This window comes from Leptosomus discolor, chromosome Z, assembly GCF_034619465.1.
Source record: "Leptosomus discolor isolate bLepDis1 chromosome Z, bLepDis1.hap2, whole genome shotgun sequence".
Classification (NCBI taxonomy): Eukaryota; Metazoa; Chordata; class Aves; order Leptosomiformes; family Leptosomidae; genus Leptosomus; species Leptosomus discolor.
Window position 1 is genome coordinate 65,405,071 of NC_141419.1, and position 17,726 is coordinate 65,422,796.

Here is a 17,726-nt window from a genome sequence, read left to right on the forward strand (position 1 = left end):
AGACGTAAGTTAAAAGGCAGTTTTTAAAATCACCTTTGCTTGTGCAGGCAGAAAACCAGTGGTATTTTCTAAATGGAAGTAGAAAACTACAGATTTGTCAATTGAATCACAGCCTCTGTGTAGTAGATTTGAAAAGGTTATAGTAAACTTGCATCTGAAGTATGTGACAATGGGTTTGTTGGAGATGAGAAATTTACTGGATGTTTCTGAAAGCACTTTCATTTTTCAGGGACAGGTGACTATATGTGCAAAATTTGACAAAGACATTTACCTCCCAGAGGACGCAGAGTTTTACTTCGTTTATGATGGATCCCTGAAGAGGCACATAATGTTTGCTGAGCGAATTAGTGACGATGCTCTTCAGTCCATTGTTCCAGGTGAGCATTAACTCCTGTTTACATTTTTCATCTCTTCGCTATACCCCACCCCCATTTATAAGCTGGGCAGAACTGGACAATTTGGTGTAACTCTGTTTTGTGGCTCTGTAATGGAGGAAATGCAGGAATTGAATGATGGCTTTAGGATCCAGGCTGAGTTTCACTTACCATAGGTGATCCTGCCTTTTGTAGCAATCCACACCAGCACAGTATCAGGTGTAGACAGTGTTACTGGGCTTGCATTAAAGTGCAGTCTTCAGGGATGGCATAATTTTTAGTATTGATTAATTCTATGCCACAACTGTTTGCCTCTGGGCATCCTAACACCTGCAAAAGTGACGATTTTATGTGAGCCTTCCCTGGGTGCAGCAGTTAGCCTGGCTTGCAAGCCCCCGTGGTGGAGGTGTGCGATGCCTGGAACTCTGCTGGAGCTGTATACAGTGCAGAGGTGTCAGGCAAACCATCCCATGGGTGGCTCACTGCAAATGGGGGATTTGTGTCCCCTCACAGTTGGTTCTCTGCCTTGGCATTGTCCCGCTCATGGGTGTAACATAAACCCTGCTCGTCACCTTTATTGTGTGCTTTGTGACCTTTTAATTTGTGTGAGTAGGTGGCTATAGACATGATGTACCTGTGCAGTGTGATCCTCTTGTTATTTTCTAAAGGAGATTTAGAGTATGAAAATAACTGTTGAATATAAAAAGGGAAAGTTTGCTGCCGTTACATGGTGATTCCTTTGATCCTGTAAGTGGTAAATAATGATTGCCATGGATTACAATGGGGAAAATATTATACTTCCAGGATAGCAAAGTCTTTTTTTTTTTTTTTTTTTTGTGAAGCCTGGAGTGACATTATTAAGTGATTGCTTCTGGGCTAGGAATAAAAACAGGAGGCTACAGGCCACGCTTAATCCTCTGCCTGTTCACAACAGGAGCCATGAACAGATGTAAATAAAGTGTGGGGTTAAAATACAGCCCTGATGTTTTTAGTACTGTTTTGTAGTGGCCAATATAAGGGAATACAGAGCACTTTAAAAACAACTGCAGATGCAGTAAGTGCATGCTTCCTTCTGCAGTTATTAGATTGCATATATCGTTGTAGTTATTCAGGGATATTTTGAAAAATTTAAATTTGCACCCATGTCATGGTTAGCTCTCCAGTGAGAGGAACAGCTTGCACCTTTTTTCGGTATATGACATCCACCTTCACTTAGATGGCAAGGGAGGATGAAGAATGCACAAAGTGTTTTAAGAGGTTTGAGAGACAAACCCTTTTGGACTTGAAGAGTTCCAAGTGTTAGAGAGTTGATACAGCATTTAATCAAGTCTGCCAAAAGCATGAAGTATGCATTAGTTAAAAGCTTCTGGGTTTTTGCCTACATGGAGACACTAGATAGGTACAAAATGGATATTAATAAATAGATATATCACTCAGAGTTTGTGTTGCAGGCTACTCTGCCACTCTTGTCGTGAGCATCTCATTTTTCTTAGTTCTTACCAAAGAACCTTCAAGCTTTTGATTTGTGGGATTTCATCCCGATGTGGTTACCTCTTCTTTCCATTGTGGTTAAAGAACCTTCACCTAGAAAGACTGGTTCTAGAATTAGTTATGTTGGTACAAGTGGGAGGACTGGCAGTTCACAATCTATTTGAATCCAAGTTGATCACGAGAAATGGGTGGTGGATGCCCTATGTGTAATAGGGGTAATTAGACGGAAGAATAAAATAGTTCTAGGTGCGTAACCACAGCTCTTAGAGGAGGCAGGGGGAAATGAGGAAAAACTAATGTGATTTCTGAACATAGGTAATGTTAGTGAATAATTTGCATTATAATTACAGGCCATGGATGCCAAGAAACAGTTTCTGTTTCCGTGTTAATGTACACAAGGGGATACTCACCGGTGATCCTCGGCAGCTGTCCCATCACTTACAGAGAGAATCTGTCTTGCAAGTTGTCTCACTTTCTGGTTGATCATGCAGAATGTGTTACTGCTGCTAGTCACAAGATGTTGCTGGATAAGTTTGGGCTAAGGATAAAAGATCTGCAGTCCCTGGATAATGACTTGATGATGGCTGTTGCTCATGAAGAATTGCCGTTGACCTGGAACATCCTTGGAAGCTGCTCAGAAGGTGGTAAAATTTTATTTTAAGTTGGAAAGCTTTTAAGAGTGGTTTGGTACACTGTTCAGAGCAGAGTATCTCACCATTTTGTCCCAGGTTCTCAAGCCTTGTGCTTCATTTTGTGAGTGAGATGAAAAATTGTTCAGGTATGAGAGGGGTAATCAGGGATTTGGTTGGTGCCCAAAGGTTTAAAAAAAGATAATGATGGTTACTGTAACTCAGTCTCTCCAGAAGTTTTTTGTGCCTTGACTCACTGTGAATGCAGTTCATTTATAAATAGACTCTGCGTTTAGAAGATTAAAGAGCTGTCTGTTTAAAAAAAGCAAGAATTGTAGCAGTGAAGTATTGCTGGCATGATTCCAATGAAGTGAGATAGTTTAATTATGCAGACAATAATGAGACTGTCATAAAACAGAAGAATGTGTTACTGTAGGAATTCTGATGTACAGAGTAAACATAATTTTTATCACGGTTCCGTCAGTGTTTATGCTGTATTTATATCTATGATCATTCTTTGGGGAGAATAAAATTAAACAAGTTTTGTGGGTTTTTTTCCTATTGTAGCAGAATTGGGATGAAAATATACATGAAACTTTACGTTAGGATATGCTCTTGAAAAATTTTGTAACAAAATCAGGTGAAATTTTCCTGGTTTCAGGTTTCGTTGCAAAGAGAAAACTTTAGTTAGGTTTTTCTTGAAGAGTATAATTTTTTTTGCAGACCCAGCTGATTTACAGCTGAGGTTGGAAACAGTGTTGATGGCTTCACATGTTTTTCATTGAAAATTTGGTACTTTTGGCTATTTTCCTCTTAGTACTTTAAATTGCTAAAAATTGGAGGACAGGCAGTTTCCGTATGAGCCAAACTGAAAGACAGATTCATGCAAGCTTTTGGTAAGTGAAAACACAACAGTTAGCCCATTACTTTGGTGAGGGCTTTTTTCCTGTCTTAAATCTTTCTAATTATTAATGACAGATAGCTTGAAATCTGCTACTGCCTTCCTCAGGAAAAGGATGGATTTTGTCCGTTTGTTGTATACAGCTCTTTGAAGAAATGTGAAAACAAATACCTAGAGTCATTCAAATATTGGCTAGACAGGAGAGAAAATAATAAAAAAAAGCTGTTACTTGATTCATTTGGGTGTGTAGTAAATATTTGCTCACATTACTCAACTGCTGGAATGGCAGTTGAATCTTAGCAGAGCAGACCTTGGTTCAAAGTCTGAAGAAATCAGCTGTAGTTTTGTTCACAGACCTGAATAAACTTTTCATCAAAACCAGTTGAAGCCTGACCCAGAAGCATCGTCAGGGTACCACCAATGCTGAGAGATCCTTGGGCAAAGCCAACTGGGCTTTTGTCCCCAAAGCCAAGAGGCCAAGCACAGCTGATGGTTGCATGTGGCTGAGGGAGCCCTGTGCATGCAGGGGAAGGAAAGGAAGGGGATGGACTGGGGCGGGAGGGCTTCAGATCTCAGCACAGATGAGAAGAGGAGGAGAAAGTTCTTCGTCTTCCATCACTTCCACTCTATTTCTTCCCCATGCTCTGAAAGATCAGAATGGATGAGAAACAGGGAATTTATGAGGATTTAGAAAGAGGGTAAATCCTTCTTTCCCTACCTGCTCTCCCTGCAACTCCTTGCCCCAGAGGTCTGATGGTGTCTTGATACTTGACAGTATTGGGGTGTTCTTTTTAGTAGTGGTGTTGTGAAAGATGTGGGTCCTATCATCCATCACTAGTTATAACCTCATCCTTGTGAGATCCTGTCAGTTTTCAGAGCTGCTGGGCTATTTTTATTGGAAAAAATTTACTTTTGAGTGACACATTGCTGTAGAAAATTATTGCACCATATGGTGCTTTTGGACCTCATTCTTTTTTATGAGGATTTAGAGACATACGTGTTGATGGAAAGATAGAAGAATAATTTATTCATAGGAGTTTTGGTATTTGGAAAAAGTGTTTGTATTCCCTTTATAAGGTATAAAAAGCATTGGATAAAGAGAGAGCCTGGATTGTCTAGAGAGCATTGCAAATAATTCAGGAATTTAGTGCAATTGCACAGGTCAGGACTTGTTAGCCACGTTATTTTGAGTTTAACAAAACAAACAAGAAAGCATGAACCTTTTGATAATCCTCACTCATAACAAGCCATGTCAGAAGCTGCTCACTCACACAGACTGGTCAGATGTTGAGATCACTTGGCCTGTAAGCAGTTTGCTGCTAGTGGAAACTGGGAACCCAATAGGGGTGCTGTGCTTAGACTCTTACTTGTTGGTGGGTTTGAAGAAGGGGGAAGGAGTGGTAGGGAGGAGGAGGAGGGATAAGCTGTTTTTCTTGTTGATTGCACCTTCATAAAGGGTATTTTCCTTCTGAAAATTGGATTATTCAATTTATGGAGATAATCAGTATTAAATATTAAGCCAAGTAATTTGTTAGAGCTGCTAAAAAAAAAATAAAAGAATCTTCCCACAGTTTTTCGGTTTACCAAAAAAAAAGAAGAAAGAAAGATGGGGTGGTTTAATCTGGATGAGAAAAATGCTTCCAAGTAACCTTTCCTCTCTTAGTGCCGTCAGGTTAGGGCAGTCTTTTAGGACTGGCGGCACCCCGAGGACCATCAAACATAGATTCAGCATCTTCACTGCAACTTTTTTCTTCTTGACACACAGGCTTACGTCTCTTGGGTGTTGGAGGGAGAGCAGGAGCACAGGTGTGTGGACCTTGCAAGGGGTCTGCCTTACATACAGGAGGCCGAGGGTGTCTGTTTCGGGTTGTTTTAAGGGCATTGCTGGGAGAGTGAGTTCAGGTTGTCTGGGTAGCTTAACTGTGCTGGTAATAAAACAAGAACAGTTGTTGACAGCTTTGCCACTATTTACAGTTATTTTCAAGAGGAAGAGTGCTCTTTTAGGTTTAAGGCTATTAGTAGAAGCAATTAAATTACAGCCTGAATTATGAAAATTAGGTGTGGATCATAGGGAAGGAAACAGTGTCTATACTTACTTAGTTACCTGTTGTGAAGGAGAATTTTTGTTTTGTTTCATAAATGCTTCATAATTGTTTTCTAGGAATAGATCTTCTGGAGTGAACTGAAGTACCAAACCTCGCTGCTTTATAGTTTGCCTTTGGGGAACATTCTTCCATTTTCTGTGTAATTTTTTACTTTATTGCACTCTCCCTGCCCTTTTCTTTGTAAATCCTGTTACTCGTTTAATGTGTTAAACATATTCCTGCTAAACCACACCAGTTCAAACCTGGCTGATGCGTGTTGTGTTTTTGATCTAAATTAAAGAAAATTCTGTCTGTGTCTTTTCCTCAGATGGAATTTTAGATTTCTTTATTCCTGTGGGAGGAAAGGGAGAGGGGGCCAGAGTGCCTGTTCTCCATGGAATTAGGAAAACACTGGGAAGAGTGGATAAATATTTCTAGGTGTGGTGAGAGTTGTGAGGAAAGGTAACATTTTTTTTTTGTCAGACAGTTTAGGGGGTTAGAGAAACTAACAAAGCTTTGGCCCAGTAGGAGTTTGTCCCTTTGGAAGGTGCATGGGTCAGAGGGAGGAGGATGCTAGCCTGGGCAAGCAGAGGAGTGTTTTCCAGTGCCTGCTGCTGACCAAGAAACCTGCAGCATGGGGCAGGATATTGGCAAGCATGCTTCAACCTGCAGGTCCCCAGCAAGTATACGGTCCTCATCATCTGGTCAGTGGTAATAATAGCAGAGAGGAGACATTTGAGATCTCCCTGACCATGAAGGGGCTTTTCGGGAAAAGGCTTAAGCACTTGAAGAAGATGGTGATGTGCAAAGTGACAGTAGAGCAAGTACTGGAAGAGATACAACAGATTTAAGTTTCCTATTTAAGGCAGTATATAAGCAGTGGGGCTCAGGAGCCTGCTCTGCTGCTGGAGAGACCAGGTATGAAGTTATGGTCTGACCCTGACCCCAATCGTGAGTTGGCACAGGGCTGGAGAGCCCTTCTTGGTTTCTGGCTGAGAATGTCACTGCCTGGTGTTAAGAACTCTGGTGGCATTCAGTAAACAAGTGTCGTAAACCAAACTGCTCAAGAGGGTGCTTGTTTGCAGTACAAAAGAATGAGGAAGATCCCTCCACTAACAGAAACCGTCTCTTGTAGTGTTTTGCGTGTTTGTTGGGGTCACCCGAACAGTAAAGTCAACTGAGACTTCACCTGACGGTGTAGGTGGTGGCACCACGCGCAGCCTTTACTGCATGGGGCTGGTGGATAGGAGCCTTCTCTTACCCTTCTGCTGCTAAAACTGCTGGGGCAAGACTCCTTAAAGTCCACCTTTGCGATGGAGCTTAACCTTCCCCCATCTCCCCCTTTTCTTCTGCAGCGTTGATGCCAGCCTCTGGGTGTTAGTTGATAAAGTTACGATGAATAGGGAAATTATATAAAGAAAAGGGTGATGTTCAAGATATTTGGTAAGTGGAAAGGGGAGGTGTCACCACAGCTCTGGCCTCAGTTGGGCTGCCACGTACCTGACCTCATCCATCACAGCCACTGTCTATTCACAAAACCACTTGTGTGTTTTTGCAGCAGCGGGAGGCACCGAAGATGGCTTTACAAACAATCTCATACCTAACAGAGAAATGAAAAAATGAACAGTAATGCATAAAAGTACGAAGCCAGGAAAAACTGGAATTTGTCAGCCAGTTTTGATGTCTCCCCCTGCTTTTCACAGGGGTGAGTCACAAGTTTGAGGTTTTTAGTCTCCTTTCAGGAAATGAATGAAATTCATAGACCAGAAAGGGCTTAGTCATTTCTGTCAGAGAAATATTTGTTTTTAGTTTATTGTTTTGGACATAGGAAAGGATTCAGGTGCAAGGAAGAACAAAAGGATTTATTTGATGTTTAAAACAGACTGTGTTTGGCTCAGCTCTGTGTAAGTCAAACAGAGTGTTTTGGCTGGAGAATTGGGATGCAATGCAAAACAACATCATGGTAATGCGTATCTTTTACAGCACCTCCTGCCTTGCAGTAGCTGACCCTGTATGAATCAGCCAGCAGTGTGTCTTTCAAATCTTAGGAACTGTTTGTTTTATGTCTTGATGAAAAATGGTATTTTATACTATTTAAATATGAATATGTTGAAGAAGCCTGGTGTTTTCATTTTTTCCTTATTTTCCTGTTTGCCACTGAATGCAGCTGAATTAACTATGTTGTTTTTTCACAACATGGGGTTTTTTATTTCTTGATGATTTTCTTTGTAATTCTTTTTGTTTATGTCCCCCCCGCCATTTTGCCACATTTGAAATCTTCTTCAAGGGAAGGGGAAAAGAAAGTGAAAAGTGTAGGAAAATGCCATTTATTCTATGACAATGAGGAACTATAAGAGGAGGTGGTGAAAGAGGAGAACTGGAAGTGGAAATTGTTCTTAAGAGGAATAATGCTAAAACCCAGTTGTTTCAGAACGTCACCTTTTTCTTTTTTTTTTAGTACAAATATTTTCTTTTTAGGCAGGTCTATTTAAAAAGCTTATTATCTGTCATTATATCTTTTTTTTTTTTTTTTAAATTTTTGTTATTGCTGATCCTGGAATAGAACTGCAGCAGAATTTGAATGGAAGGGGTCCCTGGAGGTGACCTGGTCCTGCCCTCCACTTGGAGCAGGGCTGGCTTCAAAACTGGATTGCGTTGCTCAGGGTCAGGTTTTGAGCACCTCCAGGGATGGCCGGTTTGTAACCTCTGGGTGGCCTGTCCCAGTGTTTGACCATCTTCATGGTGAAAACCACTTTTCTTCTATAGAAAGAATGTATTTACCTTTTCAGCTTTACTGTTTCTATTTCAGATTTTAGTATTGTGAAGCTATTAGTAATTGCTTTGTGCCATCAGGTTCTGCTCACTCCTGGGCAAGCCAGGTGGGAGTAATGAGAGGCGGGTAGCCCAGCAAAGACATAGTCTGTAGAGGTGAAGGATGAGGAGGAATGTGAGTGTTGTTTCTAAGTGCATCGGGGCTGAAAACAGCCAGTGGAGCTGCTGGGTGTTTCTGCTACCATGTGCATTCAACCTAGCCATGAACAAATTTAGCTTAAGGTTAGATAAAGATTGTTAGGTTGGATAGATAAAAATCAGTTACTAGAAGTTGTTATTGTAGATGGTGTTTCAAGACTGTGAAGTTTGATTATTGTTTATTAGTTGTTTTTAAAACTAGGTTCTTTTGTAGCAGACTTATTCATACTGCATTGTTTTTAAGATTTGGCTGCCAGAAGGGTACTTTGTTTGCAGCAGTGTCAGAGCAGAAGGTAGGCTATCCCTTGTTAGGGAAGCCTTCCTAGGGTCTCCCTTTTTGCTGAGTGCGAAAGTCCTAATCTTATCTTGTCCAGAGCAAGTTTATCTGTCTTTTTTACAGTGTTACAATATATGTTGAAACCCAGTGGCCCCAGGCCAAAGTTTTAATCATAGGATGGAGTTCAAAGTTTGCATTTTTGTTTCTGTGGTTTTAATCTGAGGGTTGGGGTGTGGTTAGTACCTGATCAGTTGCTTAGTGTGCTTAATACTGGTTGATATATTTGCATGTGTTTTAATCAGATGGACTTATGTGCTGGCTGCTTATTAACACTGTATATAGAAAAAATTGTCTAGTTGGAAGCATCCAAAGAACCCACTTTGATGTCTAAAGTGGGGCTTTAACAGGATTTAAGTACTCCAGACCCAGGCATAATTCTGAAAGCTCATTTTTTAGTGAGCATTTTGACCTGGGAATACATAATGTTCGTTCAGGGCCTATGTTTTGGACCACAGCAATTCCTGGGCATCTAAACTCGAACTATCTGATGACACATAAACATGCCAGACAAGGGAGTGCTGGTGCCTGGCATCCAGTGGTGTTCTGCTGGGGTCCAGGCTCATGGCATAGCCTAAAGTCTGCTAAAGTCCTTGCTGTGGGAAGACTCTCTGAAGTACAGAAATAGAACTAGGGCCAGTGCAAAGCAAAGATGATGTTATCACTCTCTGTTCAGAAACATACTTAGGGAGAGGGAAGATACTGGCACGCATTTTTGTACTGTATCTGAATGATAAGGGCATCCTCTGAGCAAGTGAGACACCTGGGCTCCCAGCATTGTTTTTCACATCTGATGACGATATAATGAGAAACTCATCTGTGGCCAAACAGCAGAGGCTTCTACCAGCTGATTGTTGTGTTGTAGTTAGTCTGCTGTTTTCTTGGTCTTCTGCACCACATCCCTTGGATTTCCGTCTGAACCATGACACATTTCAAATACTCTGCAATGGAGTGGACAAGCCATGCTTCCACCAGATGAGTAATCAGAGGAAGTTTGAAGATGTGTGTCAGTTCAAATCTCATCTGACTGAGGAGGAAGTTGAACTGAGGTCTCCCATTTTTGAAGTGGCATATCAGCCATCTCTGCATGGGTTTTAGGAAGTCTGAGCCCTGCTCATTTAGATGTTCTTCCATAGAAGACGGTCTCAGATCCAGGTAGACCAAGATGTTTGATGAGTAGTGCTTGGTTGGGCTTTGAAGCTGTGTGTTGGAGTCAGATCCTCATGCCTCCATATTCCCTATGGGCTGACTTTAGCCCGCCACTCACTCACTCTGGGTTTTGCTCTCGAGACCCCACCTGGAGTACTGCATGCAGCTCTGGGATCCCCAGCACAAGGAAGACATGGACCTGTTGGAGCAGGTTCAGAGGAGGGCCATGAAAATCATCAGAGGGCTGGAGCACCTATTCTATGAGCCTGGAAAGAGAAGTCTCTGGGGAGACCTTATTGCAGCCTTTCAATATATAAAGGGGGCTTATAAGAAAGATGGAGAAAGACTTTTTACCAGGGCCTGTAGCAACAGAACAAGGAGCAAAGATTTTAAACTGGAAGAGACTATATTTAGATTGGATATAAGGAAGAAATTTTTTTTATGATGAGGATTGTGGAACACTGGAACAGATTGCCCAGAGAAGTTGCGGCTGTCCTGTTACTGGAATTGTTCAAAGTCAGGTTGGATGGGGCTTTGGGCAAGCAGATCTAGTGAAAGATGTCCCTGCCCATGGCAGGAGGGTTGGACTAGGTGATCTTTACAGGTGCCTTCTGACCCAAGCCATTCTGTAGTTCTGTATTGCCCTTTAGCAAAGCAGTTCTGCAAATGCTTGAGTTAGATTCAGTGGACTTAAATGTTGCATGTGCTTGAAAACTTGGAAATATATATGCCATCTTGCTTAATAGATATGTAAACACTATAATTGATGTCATTAGTGATTAATGTTGGTAACTAAAATGCAGCAATGATCTTTGTCTCCGAAGACTGAAATGAGAATTATTTTGCAGACCTTTGAGGAAAAAACCCGTAGTTTACTACTTTCCTCTGTGGCCTAGGATCCTGCAGCAGATCCTGTGTCCAGCTGTACACATTTTTGCCTCGAATCTGAAATGGGGAGACAAAGAAATCGTATTTGCCCCAAACCTAGGGAGAAAGTAAGTGTTGCATGGGAAGGCTAATGCACCAGATTACGTGTTGGCTAGCCACAAGTAAGAGGGAATTTTGAAGATTAATTTTTTAAAAAATAATGACGTGACTTTTTCTATGTGTGTTCTAGAAATACTTAGGTACATATTGTGTATATGTTTAGTGATATTCTGGGTTAAAGACTCCCTCCTGCATCTTGTTAATGTGTCTGCTTCTGTTAGAACTGCAGTGCAATAAAGGCTTCAGATGCTACGTGCAGGTTTGCTGGCTGTTACAGTACTAGAGTCTTGTGTCCTGAAGCTCCCTTTTACTCTGATGTCCGGAATTTGTTTCATTTATTAAAGGAAGCTTGATCTGTTTTTCTGTGATTTGACTCTCTCTTAAAGTTTTGATTACATTTGAAATGGAAAGGTAAAAAGTCTGGATGGGTAACCGCCAAATATTCAGAGCAAAAACTGATCACCAGTGCAGATCACTCAGTAGTTTTCTCTGTGGAGCGGTAAAGCAAGTTCCTTAGGTTCCTTGCCATTCTGGCTTTATGAGATGGGGAGATACAAGTTTTTTTATTATTATAACACTTCAAGTCCAACATTTTCAAAGGAGGCTAATGATTTTGGCCTCCAGCTCTGAAAGGACGTTCCAAAAGGTCCAGCTTTGCAGGAGGCAACTCTTCTGTTAAGCTGTCCGGAGAGGATGTACTTAACTGAGACCTGACAGCAGCCTAAAATTCTGTAAAAGGAAGCTGCGAGGGGAAAGGAATGAAGTGTTTTTCGTGCCCATTTCGTATGGGACAAGAAGCAGCAGGCTTGTACTGAGAAAGGGTGAGGCAGGTTAGGCATTTCAAATCTTTGTGATTGTGAGGGTAAAATTATCCCTTGTGTAAATTGCTATGGAGGTTATGAAAACCTCTCATCGTTGGAAGGTTTTTAGAACAGATGAGACAAACACCTGTCAGGAGCAATTTAGGTTTAGCTGATCCTGCCTTAAGGCAAGGAGTGGACTAGAGACCTCTTGAGAACTCTTCAAAGTTGTTATTTTTTTCTTATGATTCTATAAATAAGTGTTGCTGACACTTTCAGAGGGAGCACTTAAACTGAATAGGAGTCGGCCGTGAGCCACTGTATTTGTGTGTAACTACATGATACCTTTGCTCAATGCGTGTTTCTGAAAAACGTGTTTATTACGTTTTTGGCTACATAACTGCTCTCTCTGCTGGGGGATTGCTTTCCAACAGACAGTTTTAGCTTGTAAATATGGATGCAGAGAGGAAATTTGACAGCAATTTGCTGTGGATTTTAACTGTATTATTTACACAAATGTGTGCACATACCTACATATGCTTCAGGAGCTTCACGTTTCCTTTAGCACTGGAGTGTCTAATTTTCAATACATATTCCGAACTGGTTGGGTAACAGGGAAGAAAAAGTCTGTGGAATCAGGATGATAAATTTCAATGGAATGTCATAAATCACTGACACCTAACAGATTTCAGCTAGTTGTTCTGAGAGCTGTAGAGTAACTGCCCTTAAATACTTGACCCTTGTGAAAGTACCCTTTAACTTCATACAAAAAGTGTATGGAACAGATTGAGTGGCACTTGAGCTTAATTCTATTTATTTGCTTTGAATTTCAGAGGCTTTGTGTTTGAGAATTTATGTGGACAGATAAACCCTTGTTTAAATAGAGGCCAGGGAAGGGCTTGAGTGGAAAATCCACATCTAGCGACCAAGTCATCATTGTATACTCTTTTATTTTAAGCTTCATCTCATTGGGCTTGATGATTATGTGCTAAAAAGTGGAAGAGGAAGTGTTGGCAGGTGAGGTCACCTTTCTGAAAAGAGAAACACAAGAATTATCCTGTATGTATTACCCACATGTGTGTTAGCTAATGTCTTGCTGTGCTGCTGAGGATCTCTTACCATGCTGATAAGCAACCTGCCTTGAAAAAATCACCCCTTTCCTCCTTTCCCCCTTTCCCCTTTCTCTTTCCTTCTTCTTTCTTTTTCCCAGGTGTTTTGTGTTGCTGAGGCAATGCAAAGCAGCTGGGAAATTGCCTCTTAACTATCTTCTGCAGTATCTTAGGGCATCTTTTGTGCTGAATGCTATGCTATATACAAAGAAAGACAGAAATACTGAGATTGTCTAATTCAAGCTGTTTTCTTTGACTGCTGAAATTAGATGGTATTTGGATATCCTAGTTTGGATTCTGCCAAAGTACTTTTGATGATCTCAACCTGAGTGGTGATATTTCTGCAGTTGATAACAAGTTTCATTTGATGCCTTCTAGCAAGTAAAATGCCTGGTTTTATTACTCAGGATTTTGTTTGTTTGCTGTGTTTTTTCAGAGCCTAAACGTAAAGAAACACTTCTCCACCTTGTGATGAAATTGGGCTTGGTTAAGCTTTCCCAGTTCTTAGCAGCCCAGCCTGGAGGCTCATCAGCATTAGCATTACCTAATGAGGATGGAGCAACACCATTAGATTTGGCTTTACAAAATGGGCACTCCAAACTTGTTGAGGTCTTCACAAAGTGAGTATAACAGTTGCTGCTTTCTTTGAAAAACTCCTATCACTTAAGTGGTGTGGGGAGTACTGTTGTTTTTCTCAAGACTTGCCTATTTTGTGTTGGTTTCTGTTGTTTATTGACATTATTCCAATTTTAAGGGGTGAACTTGTATTACAATTAAAGGAAGTTTATGCTTTGCGTCCGTCGTTACATTTGCAAGTCAATTAATAGTCAGTTATGTGACAGAGGAACAGTTGCACCATCAGGTACCTCTCCCAGCACTATTGCAGCTGAATCCTGACACATTAACAACAAGTAAAGATCTCTCTTAAAAAATATATTTAGAGATATTTAGATATAAACAGAACCATAGGACCTGGGCTGAGGTCAATTGTATGAGGTTCAACAAGGCCAAGTGCCAGGTCCTGGAATTGGGTCACAACAACCCAATGCAGCGCTACAGGCTTGGGGATGAGCGGCTGGAAAGCTGCCCAGAGGAAAAGGACCTGGGGGTGCTGGTCGACAGCCGGCTGAACATGAGCCGGCAGTGTGCCCAGGTGGCCAAGAAGGCCAAGAGCATCCTGGCCTGGATCAGCAATAGTGTGGCCAGCAGGAGCAGGGAGGTGATCGTGCCCCTGTACTGGGCACTGGTGAGGCCGCACCTCGAATACTGTGTGCGGTTTTGGGTCCTTCACTACAAGAAGGATATTGAGGTGCTGGAGCGTGTCCAGAGAAGGGCAACGAAGCTGGTGAGGGTTCTGGAGAACAGGTCTGATGATCAGCAGCTGAGGGAACTGGGGTTGTCTAGTCTGGAGAAGAGGAGGCTGATTGCTGCCCAGGGAAGTGGTGGAGTCACTGTCCCTGGAGGTGTTAGAAAAATGTGTTGATGTGGCACTTTGAGATAGGGTTTAGTGGACATGGTGGCATGAGGTTGATGGTTGGACTTGATGATCTTAGAGGTCTCTTCCAATCTTGTGATTCTGTGATTCTATGACTTTCACAAAACCTCAGCAGACTTGTGACCTTTGTAAGGCTCAGATCTGAAAGAATAAGGGAGAGTCAGCAGTGCTGCAGCTATTACTGTGTTTTGCCAGAGAGCTGCCACACTGACAAATGACTTAAAGGACAAGTGCTTTCTGGCACGTTTCAGCTGTCTGGAGTTTCCTCTGTACGGACCTGAGGAGCTGCGTGGTGTGTGTGCGTGTACGTCTCTTGGGGTACCAAATGTTCAGCATCAGATGCCTTCTCACTGTTGGCTTCTCTTTGCAAATAGAAATATGTAAGAATTGGGTTACATTTTTATTTTGGTATGTGGCTTTTTTGGTTCTGGCTTCATGCAGTGTATAGTTTATGTGAAACTTACCCATGCTTCAGTTTGGAAAAAAACCCACTTACCACACCGGTACAGTACATTATGTTATGAATGTCTCATTTGTTTGTAACGTCCAAACAATGCTCTATTCCCTTGAGATACTTTCTGCTTTTCACTGTCATGGGATAACAAACCTGCTAGCTGCATGTTGTGTCCTGCTGCTATATATGGCAACATTAGCAGGAAAAGGTACTATTGCTAATGTACAGCCATAAGGAGAAATAGGTATTGTCACAGCTTGCTGTTTCTGGCTAATTTTACTAGTGAGTAACCACCTATAGCTGCCATTGTTTTTTTCCCCACTGATGGCTAGAAGTAGCTGTGTGTTCTTAGGCCTCAGTGGAGTCTTTGGTAAGTATTTGTTTGCGCAGGTGTGTTTTCGGTGGATGTTTCAGATTTTCCGCTTTTTGCAGCAGGTGCATTGGGGTCCTGACAGGCTGTGCCGAAGGCTAGCAGGAAGCTCACTGTGGCTGTGCTTTCATTCTACCTGTGCGCGGAGCATCCGCTTTGGTTTAAAGAGCATGTCGTTCCAGTTTCCAGGGCAGTCACTTGCTTGACATTTCAAGAGTGAAGATCAGCAAGAGTGCTTGCGTGCAGTTTGTTCATTCATCGGGAGCTCTGACGCTGACATTTAGCCACACTGCACAGCACTTGCTGGAGTCGGACATTAACCTCTTCAGAAAATACTTCTGGGACAGACCTCTTCTTTACCAGGTAGGTAACTGTCTAGCTCAGGGCATTGTCACAGATTTTCTTCACGAATTTCCAGATATAGACTCTTCAGGCTGGATTTGTTTTTCTTGACTAGCTTTTTAGCTTAAGCTGCCTGTGTCACTAGCGGCCAGCGTTAACTGCAGGATTGTTGTTGTGGACTTCTGCTTTGTGTAAGTGTAGCACATTGTGCGTATGAGGCTGGAGGATAAGAGATGTTGTGAACTTCGTCACAGCCTTATTTACTTCCCAAGTTGGTTTTGAATCATTGTGGACTGTACAGTGAATGTCTTTCCCTAAAATCTCTGTGTCTTTAATTGCATTGCCATTGTAGTCACACTGTTACTTTGAAATACTTAATTTAGTTCCATTGTTTTGTCTAGTAGTGTGGTACCTGGGAGCCTTTTAGCAAGAGAACCACCAGACTAGTATTTACCAAAGAAATACAGGGTACAGACTACTTTTGCTATAGAATTTAGTTCTGGTGTAGTGGGTCTTATTTTGCTGTAAGGTGTCCGGAGCAGTATTGTGATACTCTTCAGGACATCTCTCAGTTTCAGTGAAGTAAGGAGAACACTTGAAAGCACAAGTTCTTTAATAGCAATGTAGGTGCTCACTTATGTTTTTAGATTGAGACTGTATAAAACTAGTGAACAAAAACCACACTAAAAATAGGCTTTTCTCTTTTTCTCATCTTAAAATTCAGGTTTTCTTTTCCATGCTTAACTTAAAGTTTCCTTATTTGTGTGCTGATTTTCCTTTATTGCGTTCTGCATGGGTTTTTTTCATGTAGAACGTGATCCCTGTGTTGTGTTTAACACAAAAACTTAATGTGTGATGCATTGTATAGTCCTTATTTATAATCTTGTGTAACTACACTGCCTAGATTTTGATTTGTTCCAATAAAAAGAAGTTATTCTGTGTTTGTAGCTTGCAGAATACCTACAATTTGTGTGTGGCTTTTCCATGGAAACAATAGTAAACCCAACAGCAAAATGAAGACTGTAATGAGGAATGCATTGTTATTTATATAATTGGCTTTTTCTTGCACTCATCAAATCCTTGTTCTTAGTTTAGTCTTTGAAATGGAAAAAGAAAGTGTGGTATGTTAGATGTTTGCCTGACTCTCAAAGACTCTTAAAAGCTGCAAAATTCTGCACTTGGTATTTTCAGGAAGAAGCCTACTACACTTCACTTGTGGGTTCCCCTTTTGCTAATTCATCTAGTTGCAGCAGTCTAGAACCTCTGTTGTAGGAATCCTATTCCCCTCCCCTCCTGCCCAGCATCAGTGTTGCACTACTCTTAATAAAGCAGAAATAAACCAGAATAATTGAGTGGATCACATGGTTTAGTTCATTTCCTATACACCAGATACCCTCCTGAACTGTATGTGAGGTGATGATCAAACTGTCATGTTCAGACTATGTGTTATGTCCAAAAGGTAAAGTAAAATTAATTTTGTTTCTGTTGTAAACAAGAACTTGCAGCCCTTAGTTGGATCCAAAGCATAAGGAGGACATTAGAGATTTTACGATACATAGTCTTTTTGAAATAGAGGTAGAATTTATTGCTGTACTGGAGTATTCGGCTCATCTACAGCAAAATCTGTACATCTAGTTTATTGTGTCCTGAGACTGCATAAATGACCATGTTTGTATTTTAGACTTGGGTCAGAAAGACCTGGACTAAAGAGAGGGAGCTTGTCTCACATATGGTGGCATGCAGTGTTGAATTTGTGTGTGAAATGGATGACTTGGGGAGCAGCATAAACTATTTTTGCATTTATTCAAATCACGATCTTTCTCAAGTATGTTCTTCAGTCCCTGGTCTGTGGGTTCTTTTAGTCCTTGACTGTTCCTTACAGGTCAAAAAGAGTAATGGAAAAGTTAAAACAAACAAGCTGTTGATAAGCTGGAGGTACCCATACAGAAGCCATGCCTTCACTGGAAACCTTCAGGGGCTCTGCAGTTCAAAAAATATAAACCCGCAGGTTTTGTGGCTGTGCTAGGCAATACAGAGGAGAGATTTGTGAAGATGATGAGGAAGAGTGTGGAATTACTTGAATTCTGCAACCTCCTTGGGGCAGAAATCACTGTTGTGGTAGCAGCGCCCATCAGTGAGGTTGTGTGGTTTGTTGTGCACCTCCAACAGAGCCCTAAGCAGTGTGTGGAGGTGATCTGTTTGGCTGTCTCAGTTGCTGGAGGTAGCACAGCCAGTGC

General features: G+C 41.5%; 1 protein-coding gene across 1 annotated transcript; it reads left to right on the forward strand.

The window, feature by feature from the left end:
- The first annotated feature begins 169 nt into the window (after nt 1-169).
- LOC147413304 (rho guanine nucleotide exchange factor 28-like) lies at nt 170-16,151 on the forward strand. The gene is made up of 5 exons (XM_086480114.1): nt 170-377; nt 2,216-2,509; nt 13,265-13,448; nt 15,330-15,510; nt 16,137-16,151. The coding sequence occupies exons 1-5, from the start codon at nt 170-172 to the stop codon at nt 16,149-16,151; spliced, it is 882 nt and encodes a 293-aa protein (XP_086336240.1).
- The last annotated feature ends 1,575 nt before the right edge of the window (nt 16,152-17,726 follow it).

What these genes read in the sequence shown, in the direction of transcription:
- LOC147413304 (XM_086480114.1), top strand. Translation starts at nt 170, where the DNA reads ATGGGTTTGTTGGAGATGAGAAATTTACTGGATGTTTCTGAAAGCACT. An exon ending in TCTTCAGTCCATTGTTCCAG is followed by an intron (nt 378 to 2,215) that starts GTGAGCATTAAC and finishes TTATAATTACAG; the next exon opens with GCCATGGATGCCAAGAAACA. An exon ending in CTTGTTGAGGTCTTCACAAA is followed by an intron (nt 13,449 to 15,329) that starts GTGAGTATAACA and finishes ATGTCGTTCCAG; the next exon opens with TTTCCAGGGCAGTCACTTGC.